Raw genomic sequence first — 16,309 nt, forward strand, 5'->3', positions numbered from 1 at the left:
GGGAAGACGAAGGCCGTTAAATAGTTGAGTTGTCACCACTCAATATATATATATATATATATGATATTTAGTGAAACACCAACAATGCTTAATTTAGTTTGAAAAATAGCTTAAATAAATAATACTAAGTCAAATAATAATGATTTTGAAAATATATTTTGTGAGGAGTAGGCTATGGAGAAGTCACCATGCAAAACGTTAATCAAACCTAAAATGCTCAATTTGTTTGCAATTTCACAGCATTTTCCATCACAGGTAGAATGATATCCTTTTCTTTATGGGATTTTGGTTTCACTAGCTTTTGAAGATAATGCAAATCCAAATTTATTTTTTTAATGAAATATTAATTGTTTTATGTTTTGGGAAACGGGAAAATTCTCATATTCATCTTTGGGAATTTTGTTAGTATCTAAGCTCAATTTTCTTAGAAAACATTAAGGTATTTTTGGCAATTCAATTAATAATCCCTGATGTTTGTCCTATAATTCCTCGAGGAATTTTTTGAAGTTTTGTGTGAATAATGAGGAATTGGCACCATACTGTCTTATAACTAGCAAACAATCTTTCAGTACAAGCTTAAGCAATCTTGAACAAAGAGGAAAGGAGAGAGAGGAGACTGGATGCAGTTGCAGAGTAGAGGAAGAGTGTTAAGTGAGATTGAATGGGAGTGATGTACCAACTAAAGCTTGTGAGTAGGAATCTTCATCCACATTATCGTAGTTTTTCTCAAGAAAGAAAAAAATATAAAGCTATGCAACATATATTGGATAGTTTTGTGTATGCAGTTGTAAGACAAACTTGGCCTGGGATACAGAGAACAATTGGAAGTCTTCAGGTAGCAAAAAGCCTTGGTTCTTCCATAAACAAGTCATAAGCTCAAGTTGCATATGTGATTCAATGATATTGTGGTGCACTTCAGCTTGCAGATATTGTCGGATTTTTATTTTTTTTTTTTCACGCAGGCCAAATAAATAAATATCACTTTATTCATCATCTATAATCATTTATTATAATTCATTTATTTATCAAATTACAAATAGAAAAGTTAACTTCAAGAGTCATCCAAGTGGCTCTACCTAGCGGTAGAGGAAGGTTCGATCTCCACTGGAATCCGATTTAGTACTAGAGGGAGACTACTCTGAAAATCAAAAACAAAGAAAATTCAACAATGCTGAGTAGGAACCCCAAAAGTCAAATCAAAATAAATACATGATCAAAATTCAATCAATCATCCCATTGGCGTATATCAAGTACCCGAAGGAGCACTCCCCCAACAGCGGATGGAGAGGCTTTATCCTACGGGATGAGTTTGTGTTCTCCCAACAGCGGATGGAGTGGTGTCCCACACCCGCCAAAGTGGGGACACGTTCCTCCCAACAGCGGATGGAGGAACCGTCCAACCGCCATGTCTGACGGCCCGCTAATCCCCGAAGGGAATCGCCCTACCTGCTCTTGGCAGGAATATAATCTCACACTGGTCATATCCATTTCGGGATGAAATAACATATTTAAAACATCTCTTTCAAAAGTCATCAATATCAAATAATATAAATTAACCCTCAATTGACTTGAACTCTAGTTTAATCGATTCAATTGAACTCGATTTACTAGAGCCTAACTGAACTGATCTCTAATCCTTATTTAACTGGTCTGGAACTACCCTAGACTAGTATAATTTAAACTAGATTAAGTTCAATTTAGGTTAAACTAACTTGAATAAGTCAATCAATTCGGAATCACCCTGAATTGATCTAGACTAATCAAGTATAGTTTAATTCAATCAATATTTGGGCTCAAGTTCAACAATAATATTGGGCTAGATTGAGCCAGTCCATCTATTGGTCATGTGCATTATACATGATTGAGCATGTATTACATAAAATTAGCCCAGCCTTAGCCTATGGACTAGTCATAGCATATACCCATTAACAACATATATGAAAACATAATAATGCATTAAAAGATAGATGAGGGGAAAAGTTTTAATACAAAGAAATAACATTCTCAATTTGACTAGAAATCATAAGACATTAAAAGAGGGACTAGGAGATAAGTTTTAACACAAGGAAATAGCTTTCTAAATTCAAATAAAAATCATGTTTTCAACACATAAAATTTCAACATATTCTAGTCATATTTTAAATCATTCAGAATAATATATTTTAAATTTCAGATCAAAGAATATCAAAAAGAGATTTTAGATAACATATTCTAGTCTAACAAGATTTTAATCCAGATAAGATTAAAGATAAACTGTAATACAGAAAATATATCATATAAAACATATACCTTTTTAACATATTTAATTCTATAATAAAAACCTTAATCATGGGTCAAAGAATATTTGACATTTAAAGAATTGATACACATTTTTCAAACTATAAAACTTTCAACATTTAAAGAATCAAAATAAAAGCTAAAACTTTTAAGAAAGGTAGGGAAACCTACCTCTTGTCAACAGGGTGTAACTCCTCGTTCTCTTGTCAACAGTGTGTAACTCCTCGTTCTTCTCGTTGCCAGGCTCGACTAGGTAAGGAACGAAGGAGAGAAATCCCTCCCCTTTACATAGGAGGTGGTGAGCCTCTATTAAGGGAAATAAATTTTAATTTTCGTATTTATTTAATATAAATTATTTCCATTTAATATACTAACAAATATGATATCATCATATTTGGAATACTTAATAGTTATTTCCTTAATTCATATTAACAAACAAGGAAGTAGATTAAGATTTCCTTAAATTATAATAACAAGTAAGGAAAGAAAATCAATTCCTAACTTAAATATTTGATGTGATTACATTTCTCCCCTCCTATAGGAAATTTGGTCCCCAAATTTAGCTTTAATATAATAGATGAGGATACTGCTCTCGCATATCTTCTTCTCTTTCCCATGTTGCCTCTTGGTCTGAATGGTGTTGCCAACAAATCTTTACCAAAGGTATAATTTTGTTCCTTAGAACATGTTCTTTTCTTTCCAAGATCTGGGTTGGTTGTTCTCTAAAAGTGGCATCATCTCGTAATTGTAGAGGTTGGTAAGATATGACATGTGATGGATCCCTGATATATCTTCGAAGCATTGACACGTAGAATATATCATGGATGCTAGCCAAAGCCGGGGGCAATGCCAATCTGTATGCTATAGGCCCAACCTTTTGTAAGATCTCAAATGGGCCAATAAATCTTGGGGCTAACTTTCCCCTTTGACCAAACCTCATAACTCCCTTGGTTGGCGACACCTTTAAGAAGACGTGCTCACCAACTTCGAACTCTAGATCTCTTCGCCTTCGATCTGCATAACTTTTCTGACGACTTTGAGCTGTTAATAATCTTTGGCGTATAATTCGAATATTATCAGCATCTTTTTGAATTAATTGAGGCCCCAAAAGCTTCCGTTCTCCCACCTCATCCCAATATACAGGTGATCTGCACTTTCTTCCATAAAGAGCTTCAAATGGAGCCATCTGTATGCTAGAGTGGTAACTATTATTATAAGAAAAATCAATTAGATGTAAGTGCATATCCCAACTCCCACTAAAGTCCAAAGCACATGCTCTTAAGAGATCTTCAAGAGTTTGTATTGTCCTTTCAGATTGACCATCAGTTTGGGGGTGAAAAGCTGTACTAAATTTTAACTGCGTGCCTAAAGATTTTTGTAGACTTCCCCAAAATTTAGAGGTGAATCTTGGATCTCTATCTGAGATAATGCTAACTGGCACCCCATGATATCGAATAATTTCTTTAATATATAAGCTTGCTAGTTTATCTAATGAATACTTCTTGTTAATAGGGAGGAAGTGAGCAGATTTAGTAAGTTTGTCTACTATTACCCAAATTTCGTCATATCCTTTCACAGTCTTGGGTAATCCTATCACGAAATCCATAGTGACTTGCTCCCACTTCCATTCAGGAATCAAAATCCTTTGTAATTTTCCTGTAGGTACTCGATGTTCTATCTTCACTTGTTGGCATATCAAACATTTAGAAACAAATTCTGCTATATCTCTCTTCATACCACGCCACCAATAGTTTTGGCATAAATCTCGATACATCTTAGTAGTCCCGGGATGGATATTAAATTTTGATCTATGTACCTCCTCTAATAATTGCATCTTTACTGGATGGCTTTCGGGAACACAAGTCGATTGTGGAATGTAATAGAACCATCTTCGGCTTGGAGGAATTCAGGTCTAGATCCTTAAGCTATTTCCTTAACTATCATTTGAAGATATGTATCTTCCTTTTGATCTTCTTTAACCTTTTCCACCAAAAATGATTGTGCCATCAGACACGCAAGAAAACCTTTATTTGTCTCCGATAAAAGTTTAAGTTTTAAGTCTGTCAACTCCGTCATCATAGAATTCCTTTGAATATTCATATAGGCTACAAGACTATAGGTATTTCTACTTAAGGCATCAGCAACTACATTAGCTTTCCCAGGATGGTAGTTGATATTAAAATCATAATCCTTTAGAAAGTCCAACCACCTTCTTTGTCTCATATTTAAATCTTTCTGTGTGAAAATATATTTGAGACTCTTATGATCCGTGAAGATTTCAAAAGTTTGTCCATAGAGATAATGCCTCCAAATTTTCTGTGCAGAAATGATAGCTGCTAACTCTAAGTCATGAGTAGGATAGTTCTTCTCATGAGGCTTTAATTGCCTCGATGCATAAGCAACTACCCTCTCGTTTTGTATTAGAACGCAACCAAGCCCTTGTAGTGAGGCGTCGCTATACACTACAAAACCTTCTCCCCCCGAAGGAATCACCAATATAGGAGCACTGGTTAATTCCTTCTTCAATTCTTGAAAACTTTGTTGACATTTATCATCCCACATGAACTTTATATTCTTTTGTGTCAACTTGGTCAATGGTGCTGCTATTTTTGAAAAGTCTTCTACGAATCTTCTATAGTATCCAGCCAAACCCAAGAAGCTTCTAATCTCTGAAACATTAGAAGGCTGCTTCCATTTTATCACAGCTTCAATCTTGTGAGGGTCAACAGATATACCAACGCTCGAAATTACATGATCGAGAAACATAATTTCATTGAGCCAAAAGTTACACTTACTTAACTTGGCATATAGTTTCTCTTGCCTTAGGACTTCCAAAACTATCTTAAGATGGTGTTCATGCTTTGCTATGCTTTTAGAGTAGATCAAGATATCATCAATGAACACAATTACAAATTTATCAAAATAAGGGTGGAACACCCTATTCATAAGATCCATAAAGGTAGTCGGTGCATTTGTGAGTCCAAAAGGCATTACTAAGAATTCATAATGACCATATCTTGTTCTAAAAGCAGTTTTTTTTTTTTTTGTACGTCTCCTTCTCTTATCTTCAGTTGATGATACCCAAATCTTAAATCAATTTTCGAGTATACCTGAGTACCTTGAAGTTGATCAAACAGGTCATCTATTCGAGGAAGAGGATATTTATTCTTTATGGTCACTTGGTTGAGTTGTCTATAATCAATGCATAGTCGCATAGATCCATCTTTCTTCTTCACAAATATGATAGGGGCACCCCAAGGTGATACACTAGGTCGAATAAAACCCTTGTCCAAAAGCTATTGGACCTGTTTCTTTAACTCCTCCAACTCAATTGGTGCCATTCTATATGTAGGTTTAGAAATAGGTACAGTACTAGGTAGAAGATCAATTGTAAATTCAATCTGCCTATTTGGTGGCAGTGCAAGTAGATCTTCAGGAAAAACATCTGGAAAATCCCGTACAATGGGGATGTCCTTTAATACTGGCTTCTTAGATTCTTCTCTAGAAATAAAGGCCAAGTATCTCTGACATCCCTTCAGTAATAGTTGGGTAGCACTCAAGGCTGAAATAATAGAAGGGAACTTTTCTTGAATCCCAATGAACTTGAAAGATGGTTGATCTAAGGGTGAAAAAGTAATAGTCTTCCGAAAACAATCGACACTTGCATGGTATGTTAAAGTCAGTCCATACCCAAGATAGCATCGAAATCTTGAAATTCTAGTATAATAAGATCTACTAGCAAATCATGACCTTTAATAGTAATAACACAATTTCTATATATATGATCAACTGTCAAAGAGTTTCCAACTTATTATTTGTATGAACACCTCTCCGAGTGCGTACACTAGTAGCATTGCGACCATGAGCACCCCGAGTGATAAAACCACTAATCTTTGGAATTGGCTCTATTACTCCTATAATATGTTAAAGACAATCATCGGTTAGAGTCAATCAAGGGACCTAATACACCTACAGGCCCTAGACCATGCTCTGATACCATAAAAATTGTCACATCCTGGATTTTTTTTTTATTTTTTATTTTCACACAGGCCAAATAAATAAATATCACTTTATTCATCATCTATAACCATTTATTACAATTCATTTATTTATCAAATTACAAATAGAAAAGTTAACTTCAAGAGTCATCCAAGTGGCTCTACCTAGCGGTAGAGGAAGGTTCGATCTCCACTGGAATCCGATTTAGTACTAGAGGGAGACTGCTCTGAAAATCAAAAACAAAGAAAATTCAGCAATGCTGAGTAGGAACCCCAAAAGTCAAATCAAAATAAATACATGATCAAAATTCAATCAATCATCCCATTGGCGTATATCAAGTACCCGAAGGAGCACTCCCCCAACAGCGGATGGAGAGGCTTTATCCTACGGGATGAGTTTGTGTTCTCCCAACAGCGGATGGAGGCAAACTCATATCACACTCCCAATAGCGGATGGAGTGGTGTCCCACACCCGCCTAAGTGGGGACACATTCCTCCCAACAGCGGATGGAGGAACCGTCCAACCGCCACGTCTGACGGCCCGCTAATCCCCGAAGGGAATCGCCCTACCTGCTCTTGGCAAGAATATAATGGTCATATCCATTTCGGGATGAAATAACATATTTAAAACATCTCTTTCAAAAGTCATCAATATCAAATAATATAAATTAACCCTCAATTGACTTGAACTATAGTTTAATCGATTCAATTGAACTCGATTTACTAGAGCCTAACTGAACTGATCTCTAATCCTTATTTAACTGGTCTGGAACCACCCTAGACTAGTATAATTTAGACTAGATTAAGTTCAATTTAGGTTAAACTAACTTGAATAAGTCAATCAATTCGGAATCACCCTGAATTGATCTAGACTAATCAAGTATAGTTTAATTCAATCAATATTTGGGCTCAAGTTCAACAATAATATTGGGCTAGATTGAGCCAGTCCATCTATTGGTCATGTGCATTATACATGATTGAGCATGTATTACATAAAATTGGCCCAGCCTTAGCCTATGGACTAGTCATAGCATATACCCATTAACAACATATATGAAAACATAATAATGCATTAAAAGATAGATGAGGAGAAAAGTTTTAATACAAAGAAATAACATTCTCAATTTGACTAGAAATCATAAGACATTAAAAGAGGGACTAGGAGATAAGTTTTAATACAAGGAAATAGCTTTCTAAATTCAAATAAAAATCATATTTTCAACACATAAAATTTCAACATATTCTAGTCATATTTTAAATCATTCAGAATAATATATTTTAAATTTCAGATCAAAGAATATCAAAAAGAGATTTTAGATAACATATTCTAGTCTAACAAGATTTTAATCCAGATAAGATTAAAGATAAACTGTAATACAGAAAATATATCATATAAAACATATACCTTTTTAACATATTTAATTCTACAATAAAAACCTTAATCATGAGTCAAAGAATATTTTGAAAACTTTAACTGATTACTTTAATACAAAAAAATTTGACATTTAAAGAATTGATACACATTTTTCAAACTATAAAACTTTCAACATTTAAAGAATCAAAATAAAAGCTAAAACTTTTTTAAGAAAGGTAGGGAAATCTACCTCTTGTCAACAGGATGTAACTCCTCGTTCCTCCCGTTGCCAGGCTCGACTAGGTAAGGAACGAAGGAGAGAAATCCCTCCCCTTTAAATAGGAGATGGTGAACCTCTATTAAGGAAAATAAATTTTAATTTTCGTATTTATTTAATATAAATTATTTTCATTTAATATACTAACAAATATGATATCATCATATTTCCTTAATTCATATCAACAAGGAAGTAGATTAAGATTTCCTTAAATTATAATAACAAGTAAAGAAATAAATATTTGATGTGATTACAGATATAGCAATTGCTCAGCTGCACTCTGAGATGCCACATGCAAGACATTGACACTCATACAGTTCCATTCAGATAAACGTTGCAGCTTCAGATATTGGAAGATCTTTTAACTCTACCAACATTTTTACAGTAGAGTCAATTCATTTAAAAAATAAATGCGGAAAACAGTTTGAACTTCATTTGGCTCTATCTAGAGCGAGCCAGAGAAATGATCATTGGTTTGCATCGGTGAGCTTATTCACCTTTTCCATTCTGCTGAGCAGCAACATAATTGCGGATGACCTCCATGGCCAGCTGGTGGGCACTCTTGTTCTGCAGCTTTGCAAGATTCGCCATGGCTTCATACGTTTGCCTGTCCGAGAAGATTTTGAGATTGAATCTTGATGATGATGATTCCCCAGGACCTTCCCACTTCTCGACCAGCTCTTGAAGTGTATCAAAGCCCTAACGGAAAGACAGAAGGTCAACCATGTTCATCACTGAGTGTTGTTAGAGCTGACATTCATATATTATCAACCATGCTCACCATCCGAGTCGTGAAGTCACCAAATGATTCATGCCGTTGGCGTTCTATCCTCCAGTTGTAAAATAGCGGTTCAAGAACCTTCTCTAAATCTTGGACCTTCACCTTATTCATGAAGCTTTTTGCCAGTCTGGTCTGATTAGGTGTGCCACCAAGCCAGATCTGATGTCACAAGTAAAAAGCATCAATAAGCATTTGGTTGAGCACAAATAAAATTTATTTAGACAGCTGCTAAGGCCTGTAAGTTCTATTATATCTCAATATCAATATTTCGTTGCAAAGGGTCAGTTTAACTCCCAAGACCATGCATTTACAGACTATTAAAGTGAAGATCTTGCATGTATATGTGCACTTGAGGATGTCAGGCTATGGAAACCACAAGTACATAAAAGGTTGAATGTGCCTTGTTCTAAATCTCACCCTAGGTGATTGCTAGTTATATAATTTTGCATAAATTGATTCTTCAATCTATGATTCCAAGCACTGCTGGTTGAAAGAAGCTTCAATCCACATTATTACTACCATTCATAAAGGACTTAAATCACCTGGTAGCTGTTGGGACCATCTCCGACAAGTCCTAGCTCGGCCATGTAGGGTCTGGCACAGCCATTAGGGCAACCAGTCACCCTTATCACAACTGAATCATTGTACTTGAGGCCAACCTGCAATAAAATGTTTCTGAATCACTGGTCACTCAGAAAATTTTCAAATATAGCAGTTTGCACATTATTACAACAAATTGGATAATAAACAATGTGATGACCTTGTCAAAAACAGCTCGAACCCTTCTGAGAATATCTGGAATCCCTCTCTCAGCTTCTGTAATTGCTAGTGGGCAAAGTGGAAGAGCAGGACAGGCCATGGCAGTTAAATTGAGACGATCAATATATCTGGGTAGCTGTCAGTATGATAATACTTAGATTAATCAGGACACCCAACTAACAGTAGGATCAGAAATCATCTTTTGCATAACAACCAGAAACACAAGTCATTTAGAAAGTCAGGCATTGAGACCTCATATCAGATTTAGCACATTAGATTTCAATTCAGTTTAAACACCAGACACAGGGGGTCTCACTAAAGAAAGAAATAAGCTATACAGTAGATCAGCCATTTTGGTTATTCTTTTGGTTATACAAGGTACTAGATAAGTATAACCTAATTTTTGAAGCTGCAGAAACAAACAAGCTATACCAGTAGACCAGCCTGGGCAAGAGCTATGGAGATGGGCCGTCTCCATGAACACCGGATGTCACACAAAATCAAGTTCTGGTTAGGTGTAATGCGAACATTCAGATTGTACTTCTCAATTACTTCTCTCAAAGTTTTCTTCATTTTCCCTCCTATACGGCCATTATCAACACTGAGTCCACAAAACATAGCACCATTACCCTGCCATGAAATGCTCCAAAAGATCATAACATTTTCATTAAAAGACAAAGCTGAAAACACATACATATGGCCAAAAATGATATTGCAATTGTTTAGAACATATCAAAACTAACAAGAACTAAGCAAAAGAATGAGTATAAATCCATTAGATGTCTGAAATCAACCTGTTCATGCCATCCAAGGTAACTCTTAAATTCCCACTCTGGTAATTCTCTGAATGGTTCAAACTTTTTACCATAATACTGCTCAACAACACTACGGAACTTTTCAATTCCCCATGCACTAATCAAATACTTCATTCTACTATATTTCCTGTCATCCCTCCTCCCATTTTCTCTTTGAGTAACAACAATAGCCTTTATAGCAAACAAAATGTCTGCTTTTGGGACATAACCCAGTGGCTCCCCTAGACGAGGGAATGTGGTCTCAACCCGATGAGTCCTTCCCATGCCTCCTCCCACCTACAAATGTAAATTTTTTGAACAAATCAAAATTTCTAATCAAGAAACTTATAAACTAACACTTGAGCATAAAAACTTTTTACATAGATGTTAAAGCCTTGAGGTTCTCCATCATCATCAGAAACTAGTACAACACCAATGTCATTTGTTAGGATATCAACTGAGTTATCTTTTGGTACAGTCACTGCAATCTTGAACTTCCGAGGCAAGAATTGGGTGCCATAAATGGGCTCTGGTAAGTCTGGGAAATTTGTTCCATGGGAATTGTCATTACGAGCTTTTACTACCTCTGGAGGCTCTGCTGACATAACTTTTTCACCATCTACCCATAAATCATAATATGCACCAGACTGAGGTGTCAAAAGGGTAGCAATATTTTCAGCAGTCTCCTGCGCAAAGACATACTCTTTTTTGGCATATGGTGCTGCAGGAGCTAATACATTTCTGTTCAAATCACCACATGCACCAAGAGTTGATCCCATATTCTTGATGATGGTACTCATTACAGTTTTTAGGTCTTTCTTCAGGATGCCATGCAACTGAAATGTCTGCCTAGTGGTCAAGCGAAGAGTACCGATTCCAAACTCATCAGCAAGATCATCCATAACCAGGTAGAGCTTATTTGGGACTTTCCCACATGGATTTTTTGTACGAAGCATAAACTGGTAAGACTTTACACCACGTTCATCCCTATTTGTCTGTTGATAACTTCCGTGAAACTTGATCAATTGTGTAGCAGCTTCATTTATGTTTGGAGCTTCTGAGAGCAATTCCTCATTTAAAGGAAATCTAAGAAAGTTGCTTTGCTCCTTAAACAATTCAACCTTGCTTCGCTTGACCGCAGTATCTGGTTTTGTAGGCTATAAAAAAACCAAAAAGGATTAGCATTATTTAAATGAGAAATTAAGTACAGGTAATATACTCTAAATTTACATTAATCAAATGTCATATCTGCAGATGAATTAATGGCAGGTAGATTACATTGGAGAAAATGTACCAAATCTCACAGGTCAAAGCATCGAATGATTTTGTACTAGAAAGAGATAAAGAGATAACTAAAAATAACAAAAAAACAGTTGCAGAGTTGAGAATTATATACATACTGCTTATTCAAATTGTAGCCCAGCTCGCAGGTCGAAATATCGAATAATTTTCTACACTAGAAACTAGCAAGAGTTAAAAGATAATTTCAAAATTAGAAAAAAACCAGTTACAGTGTTGAGCATCATGTATATACTTCTTATTCTACAAGACACTGCATTTCTTTTTAGTTATTTCAAAACAACTGCTACTTAACAATATTTACATACTTTTTATTTTTCCGTCATGCATAGTCTTGTAGGACACTAACTGAAATGCCCATGATTTTTTCCTTGTGATGTTATAGAGTTCCATCATTAGGCAATGCTGCAAACAAGCTACCTTTTAGCCATCATATTAACATCAAAGCACTAACAACTTTGCAAAACTAAACCATTTGAAGCTGCATCTATATCTGCCTCATTCAACATGTCCTATTTGACTCTAATGGCCTTGCCTAAATTCTTTTAGAATGAGGAAAAAGAGGACTCATACAGCTTGCAGATGTGTTTCACAGAAATTAAGATCAGATTTGGGATTGGCCCGATCATAAAGGCAAACTTGCAAGATATCCAATCACTCAGCATGCATATGGACCGTGAAATACGACAGATGTAAAATACGGCAGCATCATGATAGCTGATGATAAGCAGTTGAAGAACTTGAACCAGCAGGTTTAGTTAATGGTTGATTATAGGCAAATTAAAGAAAGTAGAAAAAAGAGTAAGATTAATCATCTACAGAGCTTCAACAACATTGAAGAAGCTTCAGGTAAAAAACTCTGCTTCACAAGTTTCCTTTTCTCTTCTCCCAGTTCCCTCTCTCCGTCTCCCAGATCCCACATTGATACAAAAAAATCGCTGCCCTAGCTACCAGGTCAATTACCAACCGAAAATACCTACACGAAAAATTTAAACCAGAAGCCTGTTACAGATAAGATGGGCATTCAGGAACCTGACATCACTTTCTTAATTGCTATGTAAAAGACTAGTTCATGTCAGAAAACACGAACATTTAAAGATGCAATTTGCTATCCTACGATAAAGGGGGAAAATGCTTGTTTCTTAAGAACGAAACAGAAACGTGATATGGCATCACCATAATTTCCCCCTATTGGTTACTCAAACCAACTAGAACGGACAAAAGACAACCAAGATCGCACCTTTGGGTTACCACATCAGGAAGCAGAAATAGATAAAATGCAAGAAGCAAATAGACCTCACCGTGGAGACGGCTCTTATAATGGAAGAAAAGCCGGACGAGGATCCGATGGGCAGAGCCGGGAGCGGTCTCCCGAAGGGAATCAGTCCGGAGGACCTGAGCCCCCGAAATCCACGTATCTGGACCCTCCGATCGGCCCCGGCTCCGATCCCCCCCGCCGCTGCCGAGGCCGCCATGGCCGCCGATTGGCAATTCAAATCCTCTAAAAGACAGCGCTTTCGGGACGAGGAAAAACCGAGCCGAACAAGGAAGTGGACCGAGAGCAGTGTGGCGCTTGCCGGGATTTGACGCCGTCGAGCTTAGACGCACCGCCACCCGCCCACCCTAGGGAAGCGGAGTCCAGCGGTAGCCACACGTAGAGCGGCGGATTATTCTCGAAAGGCCACAGACGCTGATATTTTCACGCGCTGTCGCTGTCGCTCGTGAGCTGCGAACTGTTCGATATCGATCTGTAAGCCTCCATCTGAGCTGGTAATTCGGAGTGACAATATCATAATCCGAATCTGACTGTTCGATAATATAGGATTTATTAACTAAAAAGTACTTTTTCTTACCCTGTTTGGTACTTCCCAAACATTACCTTTCTTCTTATTGGAAGGAGATTGGGCCCCTCTATTTCCGCTGACCAAGGCAAGTAGGAGAACGAAACTAGTGTGTATTCCACCAAATAAGAACACCGTTTTAACTATTGAATATAATTATGTGGTTCATAGTGCCAAAAAAAAAAGTTATTTAACCTCTTAAAGAACATAATCTAAAAATATAGTTTATATAACGATGGATGACAGAAAAAAATCTAGCTCATCTTTCTTTTTATTCCATAATATTTTTTTTAATGAAGCATTCTATTAGGATTAGTTGTAGATTATCTCTATATAATTAATTATATTTAATAATCTTATTTTTATACTTAATTCTTATATATATAATATTTAATATTATTTTTTCTCATATTTATAATATTAATATTATTTAATATTATTTTTCTCATGTTTAATATTTATAATTATTAATATTATTTAATAATATTTAATATATTTACTATATGTGTTCAAAACCCTTTGATATTTTTATTAATAGAGTCTATTGTCTGAGGTGAAACGTGGTTAAATATTTCGTAACTTTTAAAAATATAAAGATTGAAATATTAAATATAACTTTTTACACTTTGTTAGTATTTTTTAATAATATCATAAACTAAATAAAATACTAATTTTATATAAATTTTGTAATGTCATATTTTTATAATATTAGAAAAATATATATTGTAATATAGTATAAAATATTATAAAAATAATGTTTTTATTTTCAGCAATACTAAGAAGATACTGTAACTCATTTTATAAAATAAATTTTTATACTATAAATAAATCATGATTATAAAGAATATTTACTATATTAAATTTGATTCAGAGTTTATCGTCCATTAAAATTTTATGATAAAGTGGTAAGCGATATCGCTTATCTATGATTGGCAAAAACTACTTACCGAATCAAAAATATGTTTTATTTCAGTTGTTTCTTTGTGTTGGATCGTCACAGGACACACTGGTGCATGGAAGGACTGGTCGATGGGGAATGTCAGGAAGAACAGGAGCATTGGGATCACTTGCATGTCAAAGCAGTGTTGTTCTCCGTGGTGTGATCCTGTTCCCCGATGGTAGGGTCTCCCATGACACCCAAACACAATCATCCACGTTGAAACCAAAAGATCTCCTTTTGTCACGCCTGCAGGAGTGGCCTTTAACCTGCAGATCCTCTCTCCCCTTCCTGTCCAATGAACTGGCGACCACGATGATGAGAACCTGCACAATGTCATGAGTATATGCAGACACGTTGCTGTGAACGCCAGGGAATCCAATTCAAAATCTAAAGCAGAGCCCGGCACCACCTTCCAAAGTTAAAGGAGGTCAAGAAAGCCAGCACTAGACATGGAAGATGAAGACGAAGACGAATGAGGAACAACAAGCAGCATTCTCTTCACAACCAGATCGATACTGCACACAGGGAACTGAAAAGATGCACAAACTCGGGCTTCTCAGCTATAAAAAGTAGCTGTGAAGCATAAAACAAGCTCACCAAACCCTAGAAAACCAACCTCAGCAACAAAGACAGAAGGGAAAGATCAATGGCGATGCAGTGTTTCGGCCTGAGAAGGGTCTACAGTGAGATCTCCCGTAGGGCGTAGAGGAAGAAGAGATCGAGGTCCGGCGAGGTGAAGAAGGGGACGGGAGGTGTGTTCTCGGACCAGCGCATGGCGGTGACCCGTCGCTTTTTAGGCGCCGGTGGGCAGCTGAGGTGCTCCGGTATCCGGGAGGTCTTGGCCTTTGGGGTTGAGGATCCTGCAGCTGCGATGTCGATTGCTCTCTTCTCTTCCAAATCCGACATGGCTTGTTTCGAGGAGACATCATCCGTGGGGCGTCGTGATGGCTCCGAGTTCTTCTGCTGACGTCGAAGTCGAGGTCGCCAGCAAGCCTTTCTTCTTCCTCTGAAGGCTGGAGCCATTCGAGAGCTGGCCGAAGCCAAATGACATAAGATCCAAAAGAGGAAACCTTCATTTCCGAGATGATCAAACCTCAAGAAGACAAAGTTAAAAAAACCATGCTTGAAGAATAGAAACACAAATCAATGATTGAAACAACATACAGCTAAGATTGGGTTTGAGATGAGTAGAACATCAGCTAAATCTTGCTACAGTTCATTAAGAAACATGTCCTCCAACTTTTCAGAAGCTCAGAAAAGAATTGTTGACACAAAAATTCTTCCTATAGAGAGAGAGAGAGAGAGAGAGAGAGAAGATAGTAAAGACAATCACAGTGAAGATAGATCTTGAAGAGCTCCTGTCAACAAAACTCGACATCTGTCTTCTGTATCCAAAGAAATTGCACAGAGAGAAGAGTACACACACAACTCAGAAGCTAGCATACCTCTGAAGGACTCGGGCGCAGCACACTGTCAAAGAAGAGATCTCAATTGATAGCCTCGGAGTAGTTGATCTCAAGAAGATACCCAAAGCCTAACAAGCTTTGGGTGAGCTTGTGAAGGATGTGTTCATGGAAATGGCATCTTTTTGTGGACGGGGAGGGAAGGATGCCAAGTGTGGCAGCGGTCTCCTCCACCGCAGGTGAAGTTACCTCAAAGAGATTCGATTCGAGCTAATATATAAAATATGTATTTAAAATTACAAAAAATAATATTACCTTTTTTGTCTGATTTTAATTCCGTGCCTTAAATATATACATATCTATAATATTGTTGGTATATATATTTTTGTCCTTGATTATTATTTAAAGATTCCATCTCGATGCTTGATCGAAGTTGATGGGTCCAATATACTTTCAGTCACATGCAAAATTATTATATGGGTCCCCCAAAAAAAGTGAAATGGAAGTCAAAGTCAAAGTAGATGACGTCGATCAAAGCTGTAACTCCATTTTATTTTTTTTCTTTATTCTTATAATACGTCGAAGG

At 36.6% G+C, this 16,309-nt stretch overlaps 1 protein-coding gene and 1 long non-coding RNA gene across 2 annotated transcripts; both read right to left on the reverse strand.

Annotated features, from left to right (window-relative positions):
• Positions 1-8,208: 8,208 nt before the first annotated feature.
• On the reverse strand, positions 8,209-13,207 carry LOC103990268 (sulfite reductase [ferredoxin], chloroplastic). Its single transcript, XM_009409349.3, has 8 exons — positions 12,841-13,207; positions 10,621-11,397; positions 10,241-10,537; positions 9,879-10,076; positions 9,448-9,582; positions 9,230-9,346; positions 8,688-8,846; positions 8,209-8,605 (listed from the first exon to the last, which is right to left on the reverse strand). Exons 1-8 carry the CDS (start codon positions 13,012-13,014, stop codon positions 8,396-8,398), a joined length of 2,067 nt encoding a protein of 688 aa, XP_009407624.2. The 5' UTR covers positions 13,015-13,207; the 3' UTR covers positions 8,209-8,395.
• A 1,143-nt stretch (positions 13,208-14,350) lies between these two features.
• On the reverse strand, positions 14,351-15,949 carry LOC135628951 (uncharacterized). Its single transcript, XR_010493111.1, has 3 exons — positions 15,766-15,949; positions 14,730-15,350; positions 14,351-14,643 (listed from the first exon to the last, which is right to left on the reverse strand). It is a non-coding gene; the product is annotated as an uncharacterized LOC135628951 (long non-coding RNA).
• Positions 15,950-16,309: the final 360 nt, after the last annotated feature.

Source organism: Musa acuminata, chromosome BXJ3-1, assembly GCF_036884655.1.
Source record: "Musa acuminata AAA Group cultivar baxijiao chromosome BXJ3-1, Cavendish_Baxijiao_AAA, whole genome shotgun sequence".
Taxonomy (NCBI): domain Eukaryota; kingdom Viridiplantae; phylum Streptophyta; class Magnoliopsida; order Zingiberales; family Musaceae; genus Musa; species Musa acuminata.

Excerpts from the sequence above, each read along its gene's own strand:
- LOC103990268 (XM_009409349.3), bottom strand. The coding sequence starts at position 13,014 with ATGGCGGCCTCGGCAGCGGCGGGGGGGATCGGAGCCGGGGCCGATCGG. Across the intron at positions 10,077-10,240 it reads ACCTTGGATGGCATGAACAG|GGTAATGGTGCTATGTTTTG; the intron begins GTTGATTTCAGA and ends ATTTCATGGCAG. Across the intron at positions 8,847-9,229 it reads ATGGTCCCAACAGCTACCAG|ATCTGGCTTGGTGGCACACC; the intron begins GTGATTTAAGTC and ends TTGTGACATCAG.